Source organism: Eubalaena glacialis, chromosome 3 (assembly GCF_028564815.1).
Source record: "Eubalaena glacialis isolate mEubGla1 chromosome 3, mEubGla1.1.hap2.+ XY, whole genome shotgun sequence".
Taxonomy (NCBI): Eukaryota; Metazoa; Chordata; class Mammalia; order Artiodactyla; family Balaenidae; genus Eubalaena; species Eubalaena glacialis.
In genome coordinates, this window is record NC_083718.1 from 53,369,497 (window position 1) to 53,384,646 (window position 15,150).

At 36.7% G+C, this 15,150-nt stretch overlaps 1 protein-coding gene across 2 annotated transcripts in view; it reads left to right on the forward strand.

Moving 5' to 3' along the window:
- Positions 1-15,150, forward strand: part of ACBD6 (acyl-CoA binding domain containing 6) — a 239,009-nt gene that overhangs the window by 110,318 nt on the left and 113,541 nt on the right. For both annotated transcript variants that reach the window (XM_061185660.1, XM_061185659.1), the window contains exon 6: positions 3,962-4,051. In XM_061185660.1, the coding sequence (XP_061041643.1) occupies positions 3,962-4,051 (90 nt within the window). The remainder of the gene's footprint in view (positions 1-3,961; positions 4,052-15,150) is intronic.

Sequence of the window (15,150 nt, forward strand, 5' to 3'; positions counted from 1 at the left end):
TTACTTTATACAGGATGAAGTAATATCTCCCTTGCTTACTCCTTAACCCTTTAGTTACTAACATTATGGCTTAGTAAATGCTTATAGAGGGAGTTTCTAAAGTAGTGTATTTAAAATCCTTCTGAATTCCCTGATAGCTCAGCAATACCATTTCCTTTTACCTTAGATCTTAGCCAGTGAAGGAGATAAAGTATTCACTTATTTTAAATGTGTATTAGCTTCCATTGCTAGCCACATCTTGAGATCATAAACTGCCACCCAATCCTACTGCTGTCTGAGTTTTTGAAAGAACATTGTTGGTTCACTAATGAGGGGTGGGTGGAAGTAGGAGGCTTTGTGTAGTTTCTGGTGGTTGCAGGTGGGAGAGTTCTCACTGTAGCCAGCTGCTACACTGGCAGCAGCAAAGGGTAGAAGATAGGGATAGGAGAGAGGAGGCAGAGACACTACAGGTTATTGGTAACTGAAGTCAATCAATTGTAAATTGAAACCCAGTTTTTTGGAGAGAGAAATTCAAGTCAACCTATTTGCAGTATTTCACTTAGTAATTAGACAGTACTATACCATACCATCTTTGATAGAATGGCAACTCTTAACAAATTTAAACATACCAACTTTGCCATGTTTTTGTCTACTGTATGTATGGTGTACATGCTTGTTTGTATCTGTTCTCAAAATACCCTAAGAGCATCGAGTCATTTTATAATACCATCTCTTTTCATTTAATTTGTGATATCCAGGAGAAAATCTAATTTTTACAAATTCTACATGGTTTAAGAACAAGTAACCAAGATATCAAAGAAACATATAAAATATTAAGACCCACTCTGTATTTTCCAGAAGGTATGAAAGTAATATCACTTAATAGGTTAGCTGCCACCCTGCACTTTCCAAGCACTTTAGAGTCATTCATCTGTCTGAGGTAAGACGGTATTTACACCCTTGGTTAACAGATGGGAACTCTTTCTTCCCCGCTGTGTTTTACTGTATTTGAATTCCAGAATTTATCCAGAGCTCTCCAAACAGTGCTTGTTGTCTTCTGCTGGCCTAACAAAGATTCCTTTTAATAATGGCTTTCCCCACAAATATCCCAAATAGTTCTGCGATACTCTTTCAGAAGTTATTAAAACTAGAAGCAAACAAACAAACAATTGCCAGCTTTTGTGGTAACAGTAAAAATAAATTTAACTTGAAAATTTGTAAGAGATTATATCATTCATAGAAGATAAAACAATTATATCTAAAAATAGGTAAAATATCTCATAAGTTTGTATAAAATCTTTAAGCAAATATAAATTTAATGTGCACCTAATTGATGGTCTTCCTTCTGGAAGAGAAATTATGGAATCCTGTATCTAAAATAATTTAATAAATTTAATAATTGCATTATATTGGTCCATATATGTTTATGGTTAACAAAGAGAAAGGAAAGAAACCACAGGTGTTTATTTACTGATTTTATCAGTAGGGGTTATGAGGATAGTATCTGTGCAAATTACTGGTTATTTATTACTTGAACTAATAATCTTAAATTAGAGTATGTTTACAGGAACTCTACAATTTGAAGAAGTAAAGAGTTATCACATTCAGATACCTGGTTGTGCTGATCTTTGTTCATTTAAATGCAGGATATTTGAAGGCAAAAATTCCAAAGCCTGATTTATTTTATCTATGCTTATTTCCAAGTATGTTTAATCCTGCTCTTGTTTTTGAACTTCTTAATGCTGCATAAAAATATTAATCATTAGGTGGTCTTAATGTAGCTATCTTCAGCACTTCTGCAGAAAGTCATTGTCAGAGAATTCATTCTAATTCAAGGTTAATTAGTGTACCATTAAAATAATGTGTTACAAAAATTAATTACATTGCAGGTCAGAAAACCTGTTAAAAAGCATAGTGTAAATGTCTGAGAGCACATCATCCTCCTTAAAACATTGCTATACAAGTGCCATCCTTCTAGAAAATATATCCAAAGTGAAAATCACTACTGAGGTCCAGTCATAGGTGTTTCCTCTAAAGTAAATTTTTGGCACCACATATGGGAAATTTAAAATATAACTCCCCATTAACAGTAAAATGCGTTGCTTGTCTGCTTTCCCACCGAAACAGCTAAGGATTTATAATTTAGCATTAGTCGATGTAACCCTATTGGGTTAAACCTAAGGAGAAATCAGGAATCTGGTTGAGAAATAGAAATTATCTGTACATCTTGTAGTAAAAATACTAGATATATTAATATTATGTTTTCTTACTTAACTATTAGGTACTTCTGGTAGGTACCCTGTGTAAGTCTATCAGACATCATTTTAACTATGTAGTAATTCTTGTTAATAATTTAACTTAATAGCCATAAAATGTACAGTTAAAATTAGAACTAAGAATGATACAGACTTTGACATTTTATCTGATTATTTTAATGTAAAAGCTGTGGAACAATTACATTGAACTATAGAATATTTTATACATTGGTATTAGTTCTGAGAGTCTAATTAGAATATCTGTTTATTCGTATGGAGTGTTTTGAAATTAGTGCTCTAGTAACACTAAATCAGTACACATTAGAGCTGGAGAACATTTAACATAGGCAGCTCTATTCTCTACTCCACAATAAATTTTTTACTTGGCTTTTAGAATTGTCTCCATTTAAAAAAATTTTTAGTGGGCTCTGAACAAAGTAGTTTTGCTGTTACAATAAACTGTGAATGATTTGCCCACGTTTTAAAATTTTCTGCTTCCCTTCCTCTTTGGATTTTGTATAAGCCTATTGCAAAACAGATATTCACAGGTAAGTAAAAATAAATTGAGCAAATGAAAGAAAAAGAAAAGGACAGTTTGTAAGGAAGAAGTTGTCTTACTTTTTTTGTTTGTTTGTTTCAAGAATAGTTCCTGGTTTAATTAGTTGAACTAATAGGTATGTGAAGAGAGTCTGAAAGGTGAAGTGTGTGAGTTTAGAAAAGCTTTCTTGAAAGGTGCTTTTTACTTTAAAGTCATCTTTGTCCCAGCTTATATCTGCTTAAATCTTTTCTAAAATGACATAAAGCAGGGATTTCAACTTAATTTGGAAAAACATTCCATTCTTTAAAAAATGACATCACTACCACCCTGAAAAAAGTAGTGTTAAGCCATACATCACTCATTTCTTCAGAAAAGCCCTTACCTTTGGGGGCTTTGTTTATTCTTTGGACCAAGTAGGCTCCTTTCATTAACTAATCCAGGATTTCTGACAGTGGAGAAAAGAATTAACACATTGAGAGTAACTGTTCATCCTTGGTAGACAACAGTTAAAATTAATGTTTCATATTTAGTACTTTTGTCTCCTAACAGTTAATATCTATTCTGTTTTACAAGTGGCTTTCACAGTCAACATTTGAAGATAAACACTAGCAGACTTTACTAATGTTTTGGGGATATTTCAAGGTGTAAATTTGGGATATGAAGGGGAAATGCTTAGTTTCAAAGTGATTAAATTTTCTTACATTTTAAGGAATAGACTTGAGGAAATTTAGATAAACTGCATTTAGATTATGATCTCTACCTAGGTTTAAGTACTCATTTTTTTTTTCATCCATAGGATTTTTTTCACTAGAAGTGGACATAATTTAAAACTATCTCTTACCTTTATAGAGTACTTTAAAATTTACAAAGCATTATTTTGTAACTCATTCATTCAACAAATGTTATTGGTATTATTGTTGTTAGTGTTACCCCCACGCTGTGGGTGAGGAAACTGTTCAGGCTGAAGAAAGTCACTGGGCTAGTACAGAACAGATTCCAGAAGTAGAACTCAGGATTTTCTATTGATTTCCAGTCTGCTGCTTTTCCCATAGAACATTTTATATCAATCATTCTTAGAATAGTTAACCTACATTTTTGCACATTACTCTGTCTTTCTTCAGACCTTATATCTTTTATATGGTCCCACAACTGGATTAACAAATTCATTTATCTTTTTCTGTGTTTTTAGGGCAGAGCTCTACTCCATTGGGCTTGTGATCGAGGACACAAGGAGCTAGTCACAGTCCTGCTACAACATAGGGCTGATATTAACTGTCAGGTAAGAGTGATGAAAAGGGAGCTTTTTAAAAAAAATTGGGGTAAAATCCACATAAAATAAAATTTACCATATTAACAATTTTAAAGTGTACAGTCAAGTGGCATTAATACATTTAACAATGTGCAACCATCACTACTGTCTTGTCCTGCAGCATTTTCATCACCCCGGAAGTATGCTTTGTACCCATTAAGCGGTCACTCCTTATTTCCCCCTCCCTCCAGACCTTAGCAACAACTAATCTGCTTTCTCAATGGATTTGCCTCTTCTAGATATTTCATGTAAATGGAGTCATAAAATATGTGGCCTTTGTTTCTGGCTTCTTTCACTTGGCATATTTTCAAGGATTATCCATGTTGTAACATGTAACAGTACTTCATTCCTTTTTGTGGCTAAATAATATTCCGTTGTATGGATAGACCACATTTTACCAATTCATCAGTTGATGAGCAGTTGGGTTGTTTCCACCCTTTGGCAGTTGTGAATAATTGCGGTGAACAATTTGTGTACATGTTTTTGTTTAAACACTTGTTTTCAGTTGTTTTGGTTCTGTACCTAGGAGGAGAATTTAAGTTATATGGTAATTTGATGTTTAACTTTTTGAGGAACCTCCAAACTTTTCCACAGGAGCTACACCATTTTGCATTCCCACCAGCAATTCATTAGTGTTCCAATTTTTCCACTTCTTCACCAATACACATTATTTTTCTGTTCATTAGCCATTCTAGTGGGCATGAAGTGATACCTCATCATGGTATGGTTTTGATTTGCATTTCCCTAATGACTAATGATGTTGAGTATCTTTTCATGTACTTGTTGACAGTTTATATGTCTTCTTTGGAAAAATGTCTATTTAAGTGTTTCACCCCTTTTTAAACTGAGTCGTCTTTTATATTTAAGATCTAAAAATTCTTTATACATATTCTGGACATTAGACCATTATCAGATGTATGATTTGCAGATATCTTCTCCCTTTTCGTGGGCTGTCTTTTCGCTTTCTTAATAGTGTCCTTTGGTGCATGTAAAGTTTTTAATTTTGATGAAGTCCAGTGTATCTATTTCCTTTCGTTGGTTGTGCTTTTGGCATCATACCTAAGAAACCTTTGCCAAATCCAAGGTCATTAAGATTTACCCCGAAGTTTCTTTCTTTTTCTCTTTTTTTTTTTTTGACTGTGGCAAAATATATATAACATAAAATTTACCACTTTAACCATTTTAAGTGTACAGTTCTGTGGCATTAACTACTTTTACGGTGTTCAGTCATCACCACCATTCATCTCTAGAACCTTTTCATCTTCTCCAATTGAAACTCTGTACTCATAACTAGCTCCCCATTCCCCACCCCACCCCCTCAGCCCCTGGCAGCCACCATTCTACTTTCTCTCTTCATGAATTTGACTACTCTAGATACATCATATAAGTAGAATCATACAATATTTGTCCTTTTGTGACTGGCTTATTTCACTTAGCATAATGTCTTCAAGGTTCGTCCCTGATGTAGCATGTGTCAGAATTTCTTTCCTTTTTAAAGCTAAATAATGTTGCATTGTATGTATATACCATATTTTGTTTATCCAGATATCCATCTACAGACACTTAGGTGACTTTCATCTTTTGGCTGTTGTGATTAATACTTCTATGAATATGGGTAACAAATGTCTGTTTGAGTCCTTGCTTTCACTTCTTTTGAGTATATACCCAGAAGTGGAATTGCTGGATCATATGGTAATTCTTTGTTTAATGTTTTGAAGAATCACCATACCATTTCCACAGTGGCTGCACCATTCTACCTTCCCATCAACAATGCAAAATTGTTCCAGTTTCTCCAAATCCGTACCAACACTTGTTATTTTCTGTATTTCTGATATTAGCCATCCTGGTGGGTGTGAAGTGGTATCTCATTGTGGTTTTAATTTCACTTCCATAATGATTAATGATGTTGAACATTATTAATGTTGAACAATCAGTTTTGGCCATTTGTATATCTTCTTTGGAGAAATGTCTATTCATGTCCTTTGCCCATTCTTTAATTGGGTTGTTTGGGTTTTTTTTGTTGTTAAGCTGTAAGAAGTCTTTATATAGTCTGGATATCAACCCCTTATCAGATGCACGATTTACAAATATTTTCTCCCATTCTTTGGGTTTTCTTTCACTCTGCTGATAATAGTGTCCTTTGATGCACAATAGTTTAAAATTTTGATGAAGTTCAACTTATGTATTTTTCCTTTTGTTGCCTGTGTTTTTGGTGTCATATCCAAGAAATCATTGCAAAATGCCATGCCATGAAGCTTTTTCCCAGGTTTTCTTTAAGAGCTTTATAATTTTAGCTTTGTTTTTTGACCCATTTTGAGTAAAAGGTAACGTAAGGGTCCAGCTTCATTTTTTTGCACGTGGATATTCAGTTTTCCCAGCGCCATTTGAAAGCCTGTCCTTTCTTCACTGAATGGTCCTGACACCCCTTGTCAAAAATCACTTGACCATATATGCAAGAGTTTGGGATCTCTGTTCTATTCCATTGGTCTATATGTCTGTCTTTATGCCACTACTACACTGGTTTGATTACTGTAGCTTTGTAGTAATTTTTGAAATCAGGAAGTGTGAGACTTCCAACTTGTTTTTCTTTTTCAAGATTGTTTTGGCTATTCTGGGTCCCTTAAGTTTCCATATGAATTTTAGGATGGATTTTTCTAATTCCATGAAAAAGTCATTGGGGTTTTGATGGAGGTTGCATTGAATCTGTAGATCGATTTGGGGAGTACAGGTTTCCCCTGCTCTCTGAAAGTAAAGCATTCCTACAAAACCTTTTGTAAGCCAAAATGATGTAAAGCAAAGAAGCAATTACCTTAGGACACATCTTGCTAACGAATGCACAAAGTAAACTGAGGTAAAGCACAGATGCTCACACAGTTAAAAGTTATGGTGGCTTCGTGCTGAGATGCACAGTGTAGTTCCTGGAGAAGGAGCTAGGTGGTGCCGCTCTTGGTGCTCAGGGTGCGCGCTGCCTCTACAATAGCCAGCTGCAAAACAAAGGGCGAGCGCTGGTTTTGCTTTTCGCCTTTTTTTGTAAAAGCAAAAATCGTCTTCAGATTTCTTAAGGTTAGCAAAAACAGGTACTAATGTAGGTCTTTAGTAAAAGTGAAGTGGCATAAAGCAGACTTTTGAAAAGCAAGAGATACCTGTATTGTCATCTTAACAATGGTAAGTCTTCCAATCCATAGAATGGCCTTTCTTTGTGTCTCTAATTTCTTTCAGCATTGTTTTATAATTTTCAGTGTACAGTACGTTTGCCTCCTTGGTTTAGTTTATTCCTGAGTATTTTATTCTTCTTTGACACTATTGTAAATGAAACTATTTTCTAAATTTCTTTTTTTGATTATTCATTGTTAGTGTTTAGAAATGCAAGTGATTTTTGTGTGTTGATTTTTTTATCCTGCAACTTTGCTGAATTCGCTTATTCTAACAGCTTTTTGTGGAATCTTAAGGGTTTTCTACATATAAGATATGTTGTCTATGAACAGAGATAATTTTACTTCTTCCTTTCCAACTTGGATGCCTTTTATTTCATTTTCTTGCCTAATTGCTCTGACTAGACCTTCTAGTACTATGTTGAATAAAATAGTAAAAGTGGGCATCCTTGTCTTATTTAGGAGTTTTCTTTTTAATTTAGTATAAATTATACTAAAGATAGATATAAAATGCTTTTCCTTTACATAATATTTGTTGGCATATACATCCATTCCACTTTAGCCCCCTTGGCCTCCTGGGCTCACCCTGAACTTTTCATCAAGTCTGAAATTTTCAGCTCTAATTATACTTTCCAATTCATTTCACTCTAAATCTCTTATTTGACTTTATGGAAGTCCCGAGTCCCTTGACTGATCTACCTTCTCCCATTTTAGTTCATTTTGTCCACTCTCATGCAGTTATCCTCATCTTCATTCCCATTCCCTGTTTTTCAACTGTGGTAGCCACCTGGCAAAACACTAATTCTGATTACAGTTGCCTGCCTTCTATACATCTACACTCTGGGTCTGGGCAAAGCTAGAAAAAAAAATTACTCAGCCCGGATATTATCATAAATCGTGGTATCCATCTTTAATTTTGACTGGCAAGTCTTACAGTCTTTCTTATTCTCACATTTTCCCCTATTTCACAGACAAAATAGAAGACCTCTTTATCTGCAACCTGTCTCTCATCCAGTAGCTGCAGCAACATATATTTCTTGGACACCCCTCAGACACTTCAAACGCACAGTGTCTAACACTGAACTTACCATCTCTCAACAGCCACTGCCCCCCACCCCCCGCCGCCCCGTAATTGGCATCAGCATCCACCCAGTGCTCCAGGACTCATCCTTGATTCTTCTCTCATTTTCACACCCACTGAAGTCCTGTAGGTTCTGCCTGCTAAGTGTACCTCAAATCTATCCACTTCTCTATTTCAGCATTGCCAGCACACTAGTTTAAGCTTATTAAATTATTTCAGCAGCTCTCAACTATATCCCTGCTTCTAATCTTGACGTCCTTCGATACATTTCCCTCTTTTCATCTGGAGAGTCTTTCTAAAATGCTAATTTTCAGGGGCTTCCCTGGTGGTGCAGAGGTTGAGAATCCGCCTGCCAGTGCAAGGGACATGGGTTCGAGCCCTGGTCCAGGAAGATCCCACATGCCACGGAGCAGCTGAGCCTGTGCGCCGCAACTACTGAGCCTGTGCTCTAGAGCCCGCGAGCCACAACTACTGAAGCTCGTGCGCCTAGAGCCCGTGCTCCGCAACAAGAGAAGCCACTGCAATGAGAAGTCTCCTCACTGCAACAAAGACCCAACACAGCCAAAAATAAATAAATTAAATAAATAAATTAGGGGGAAAAAAAGAATAAAATGCTAATTTTCAGATGTTCTCGTTTACTTTTATTATTCTAAGATAAAATCTAAATTTTCCCTGTAAAACCCTTCATGATCTGGACCTTGCTTACCTCTCCACTTATTTCTCAGCACACACCTAGCTTATGGTATGCTGAGTTCCACTGGTTCTGAAGAACTTGACATGCTGCTCACCTGTTGGCCTTCTTTTTTTTTTTGAACATCTTTATAGCAGTGTAATTGCTTTACATTGTTTTTTTGTTAGTTTCTGCTGTATAACAAAGTGAATCAGCTATATGTATACATATATCCCCATATCCCCTCCCTCTTCAGCCTCCCTCCCACCCTCCCTATCTCACTCCTCTAGATGGTCACAAAGCACCAACCTGATCTCCCTGTGCTATGCGGCTGCTTCCCACTAGCTATCTATTTTACATTTCGTAGTGTATATATGTCAGTGCCACTCTCTCACTTCGTCCCGGCTTATCCTTCCCCTTCCTGTGTCCTCAAGTCTATTTTCTACGTCTGCATCTTTATTCCTGTCCTGCCCCTAGGTTCTTCAGAACCTTTTTAGATTCCATATATATCTGTTAGCATACAGTATTTGTTTTTCTCTTTCTGACTTTCTTCATTCTGTATGACAGACTCTAGGTCCATCCACCTCACTACAGATAACTCAATTTCGTTTCTTTTTATGGCTGAGTAATAGTCCATTGTATATATGAGCCATATCTTCTTTACCCATTCAACTGTCAGTGGACACTTAGGTTGCTTCCATGTCCTGGCTATTGTAAATAGTACTGCAATGAACATTTTGGTACATGACTCTTTTTGAATTATGGTTTTCTCAGGTATATGCCCAGTAGTGGGATTGCTGGGTCATATGGTAGTTCTATTTTTAGTTTTTTAAGGAACCTCCATACTGTTCTCCATAGTGGCTGTATCAATTTACATTCCCACCAACAGTGCAAGAGGGTTCCCTTTTCTCCACACCCTCTCCAGCATTTATTGTTTGTAGATTTTTTGATGATGGCCATTCTCACTGGTGTGAGGTGATACCTCACTGTAGTTCTGATTTGCATTTCTCTAATAATTAGTGATGTTGAGCATCCTTTCATGTGTTTGTTGGCCATCTGTGTATCTTCTTTGGAGAAATGTCTATTTAGGTCTTCTGCCCATTTTTGGATTGGGTTGTTTGTTTTTTTGATATTCAGCTGCATGAGCTGCTTGTATATTTTGGAGATTAATCCTTTGTCAGTTGCTTCATTTGCAAATATTTTCTCCCATTCTGAGGGTTGTCTTTTCGTCTTGTTTATGGTTTCTTTTTTTTTTTTTTTTTTTTTTTTTAAATTATTATTTATTTATTTATTTATTTATTTTATTTTTTTTTTTTTTTTTAATTTTATGGCTGTGTTGGGTCTTCGTTTCTGTGCGAGGGCTTTCTCTAGTTGTGGCAAGCGGGGGCCACTCTTCATCGCGGTGCGCGGGCCTCTCACTATCGCGGCCTCTCTTGTTGCGGAGCACAGGCTCCAGACGCGCAGGCTCAGTAATTGTGGCTCACGGGCCCAGTTGCTCCGCGGCATGTGGGATCTTCCCAGACCAGGGCTCGAACCCGTGTCCTCTGCATTGGCAGGCAGATTCTCAACCACTGCGCCACCAGGGAAGCCCTATGGTTTCTTTTGCTGTGCAAAAGCTTTTAGGTTTCATTAGGTCCCATTTGTTTATTTTTGTTTTTATTTCCATTTCTCTAGGAGGTGGGTCAGAAAGGATCTTGCTGTGATTTATGTCACAGAGTGTTCTGCCTATGTTTTCCTCTAAGAGTTTTATAGTGTCTGGCCTTACATTTAGGTCTTTAATCCATTTTGAGTTTATTTTTGTGTATGGTGTTAGGGAGTGTTCTAATTTCATTCTTTTACATGTAGCTATTCAGTTTTCCCAGCACCGCTTATTCAAGAGGCTGTCTTTTCTCCATTATATATTCTTGCCTCCTTTATCAAAGACAAGGTGACCATATATGTGCGTGGGTTTATCTCTGGGCTTTCTATCCTGTTCCATTGATCTGTATTTCTGTTTTTGTGCCAGTGCCATACTGTCTTGATTACTGTAGCTATGTAGTATAGTCTGAAGTCAGGGAGCCTGATTCCTCCAGCTCCGTTTTTCTTTCTCAATATTGCTCTGGCTATTTGAGGTCTTTTGTGTTTCAATACAAATTGTGACATTTTTTGTTCTAGTTCTGTGAAAAATGCCATTGATAGTTTGATAGGGATTGCACTGAATCTGTAGATTGCTTTGGGTAGTATAGTCATTTTCACAATGTTGATTCTTCCAATCCAAGAACGTGGTATATCTCTCCATCTGTTGGTATCATCTTTAATTTCTTTCATCAGTGTCTTATAGTTTCTGCATACAGGTCTTTCGTCTGCTTAGGTAGGTTTATTCCTAGGTACTTTATTCTTTTTGTTGCAGTGGTAAATGGGAGTGTTTCCTTAATTTCAGTTTCAGATTTTTCATCATTAGTGTATAGGAATGGAAGAGATTTCTGTGCATTAATTTTGTATCCTGCTACTTTACCACATTCATTGATTAGCTCTAGTAGTTTTCTGGTAACATCTTTAGGATTCTGTATATATAGTATTATGTCATCTGCAAACAGTGACAGTTTCACTTCTTTTCCGATTTGGATTCCTTTTATTTCTTTTTCTTCTCTGATTGCTGTGGCTAAAACTTCGAAAACTATGTTGAATAATAGTGGTGAGAGCGGGCAGCCTTGTCTTGTTCCTGATGTGAGTGGAAGTGGTTTCAGTTTTTCACCATTGAGAACGATGTTGGCTGTGGGTTTGTCATATATGGCCTTTATTATGTTGAGGTAAGTTCCCTCTATGCCTACTTTTGGAGAGTTTTTATCATAAATGGGTGTTGAATTTTTTGGAAAGCTTTTTCTGCATCTATTGAGATTATCATATGGTTTTTATTCTTCAGTTTGTTAATATGGTGTATCACATTGATTGATTTGCATATATTCAAGAATCCTTGCATTCCTGGGATAAACCCCACTTGATCATGGTATATGATCCTTTTAATATGCTGTTGGATTTTGTTTGCTAGTATTTTTTTGAGGATTTTCTCATCTATGTTCATTAGTGATACTGGCCTGTAGTTTTCTTTTTTTGGAACATCTTTGTCTGGTTTTGGTATCAGTGTGATGGTGGCCTCGTAGAAGGAGTTTGGGAGTGTTCCTCCCTCTGCTGTATTTTGGAAGAGTTTGAGAAGGATAGGTCTTAGCTCTTCTGTAAATGTTTGATAGAATTCGTCTGTGAAGCCATCTGGTCCTGGGCTTTTGTTTGTTGGAAGATTTTTAATCACAGTTTCAATTTCAGTGCTTGTGATTGGTCTGTTTATATTTTCTATTTCTTCCAGGTTCAGTCCTGGAAGGTTGTGCTTTTCTACGAATATGTCCATTTCTTCCAAGTTGTCCATTTTATTGGCATATAGATGCTTTTAGTAATCTCTCATGGTCCTTTGTATTTCTGCAATGTCAGTTGTTACTTCTCCTTCATTTCTAATTCTGTTGATTTGTCTTCTCCCTTTTTCTCTTGATGCATCTGGCTAATGGTTTATCAATTTTGTTTATCTTCTCAAAGAACCAGCTTTTAGTTTTATTGATCTTTGGTATTGTTTCCTTCATTTCTCTTTCATTTATTTCTGATCTGATCTTTATGATTTCTTTCCTTCTGCTAACTTTGGGGTTTTTTTGGTCTTCTTTCTCTAATTGCTTTAGGTGTAGGGTTAGGTTGTTTATTTGAGATTTTTTTTTGTTTCTTGAGGTAGGATTGTATTGCTGTGAACTTCCCTCTTAGAACTGCTTTTGCTGCATCCCATAGGTTTTGGGTCGTCTTGTTTTCATTGTCATTTATTTCTAGGTATTTTTTGATTTCCTCTTTGATTTCTTCAGTGATCTCTTGGTTATTTAGTAGCGTGTTGTTTAGCCTCCATGTGTTTGTATTTTTTTAACAGTTTTTTTTCTGTAATGGATATCTAGGCTCATAGCATTGTGGTCGGAAAAGATACTTGATACGTTTCAGTATTCTTAAATTTACCAAAGCTTGATTTGTGACCCAAGATATGATCTATCCTGGAGAATGTTCCATGAGCACTTGAGAAGAAAGTGTATTCTGTTGTTTTGGATGGAATGTCCTATAAATATCAGTTAGGTCCATCTTGTTTAATGTGTCATTTAAAGCTTGTGTTTCCTTATTTATTTTCATTTTGGTTGATCTGTCCATTAGTGAAAGTGGAGTATTAAAGTCCCCTGCTTTTACTGTGTTACTCTTGACTTCCCCTTTTATGGCTGTTAGCATTTTTTGCCGTATGTATTGAGGTGCTCCTATGTTGGGTGCATAAATATTTACAACTGTTATATTTTTTTCTTGGATTGGTCCCTTGATCATTATGTAGTGTCCTTCTTTGTCTCCTGTAATAGTCTTTATTTTAAAGTCTATTTTGTCTGATACGAGAATTGCTACTCCAGCTTTCTTTTGATTTCCATTTGCATGGAATATCATTTTCCATCCCTTCACTTCCAGTCTGTATGTGTCCCTAGGTTGAAGTGGGTCTCTTGTAGACAGCATATATACGGGTCTTGTTTTTGTATCCATTCAGCCTGTCTAGGTCTTTTGGTTGGAGCATTTAATCCATTTACATTTAAGGTAATTATCGATATGTATGTTCCTATTACCATTTTCTTTATTGTTTTGGGTTTGTTATTGTAGGTCCTTTCCTTCTCTTGTGTTTCCTGCCTAGAGAAGTTCCTTTAGCATTTGTTGTAAAGCTGGTTTGGTGGTGTTGAATTCTCTGAGCTTTTGCTTGTCTGTAAAGATTTTAATTTCTCCATGAAATCTGAATGAGGTCCTTGCTGGGTAGAGTAATCTTGGTTGTAGGTTTTTCCCTTTCATCACTTTAAATATGTCATGCCACTCCTTTCTGGCTTGCAGAGTTTCTGCTGAAAGATCAGCTGTTAACCTTATGGGGATGCCCTTGTGTGTTAACTGTTGCTTTTCCCTTGCTGCTTTTAATATTTTTTCTTTATATTTAATATTTGGTAGTTTGATTAATATGTGTCTTGGAGTGTTTCTCCTTGGATTTATCCTGTATGGGACTCTGTGCTTCCTGGACTTGATTGACTATTTCCTTTCCTATATTAGGGAAGTTTTCAACTATAATCTCTTCAAATCTTTTCTCAGTCCCTTTCTTTGTCTCTTCTTCTTCTGGGACCCCTATAATTCGAATGTTGGTGCGTTTAATGTTGTCCCAGAGGTATCTGAGACTGTCCTCAATTCTTTTCATTCTTTTTTCTTTATTCTGCTCTGTGGTAGTTATTTCCACTATTTTATCTTCCAGGTCACTTATCCATTATTCTGCCTCAGTTATTCTGCTATTGATTCCTTCTAGAGAATTTTTAATTTCATTTATTGTGTTGTTCATCATTGTTTGTTTGCTCTTTAGTTCTTCTAGGTCCTTGTTAAACGTTTCTTGTATTTTCTCCATTCTAGTTCCAAGATTTTGGATTATGTTTACTATCATTACTCTGAATTATTTTTCAGGTAGGCTGCCTGTTTCCTCTTCATTTGTTTGGTCTGGTGGGCTTTTACCTTGCTTCTTCATCTGCTGCATATTTCTCTGTCTTCCCGTTTTGCTTAACTTACTGTGTTTGGGGTCTCCTTTTCGCAGGCTGCAGGTTCGTAGTTCCCGTTGTTTTTGGTGTCTGCCCCCAGTAGGTAAGGTTGGTTCAGTGGGTTGCGTAGGCTTCCTGGTGGAGGGGACTAGTGCCCGTGTTCTGGTGGATGAGGCTGGATCTTGTCTTTCTGGTGGGCAGGACCGAGTCAGGTGGTGTGTTTTGGGGTGTCTGTGAACCTACTATGATTTTAGGCAGCCTCTCTGCTAATGTATGGGGTTGTGTTCCTGTCTTGCTAGTTGTTTAGCATGGGGTGTCCAGCACTGGAGCTTGCTGGTCGTTGAGTGGAGCTGGTTCTTAGCGTTGAGATGAAGATCTCTGGGACAGCTCTCGCCGATTGATATTACATGGGGCCAGGAGGTCTCTGGTGGTCCAGTGGCCTGAACTTGGCTCTCCCACTTCCAAGGCTCAGGCCTGACACCCAGCTGGAGCACTAAGACCCTGTCAGACACATGGCTCAGAAGAAAAGGGAGAAAAAAATAGAATAAAATAAAGTTATTAAAATAAAAAAT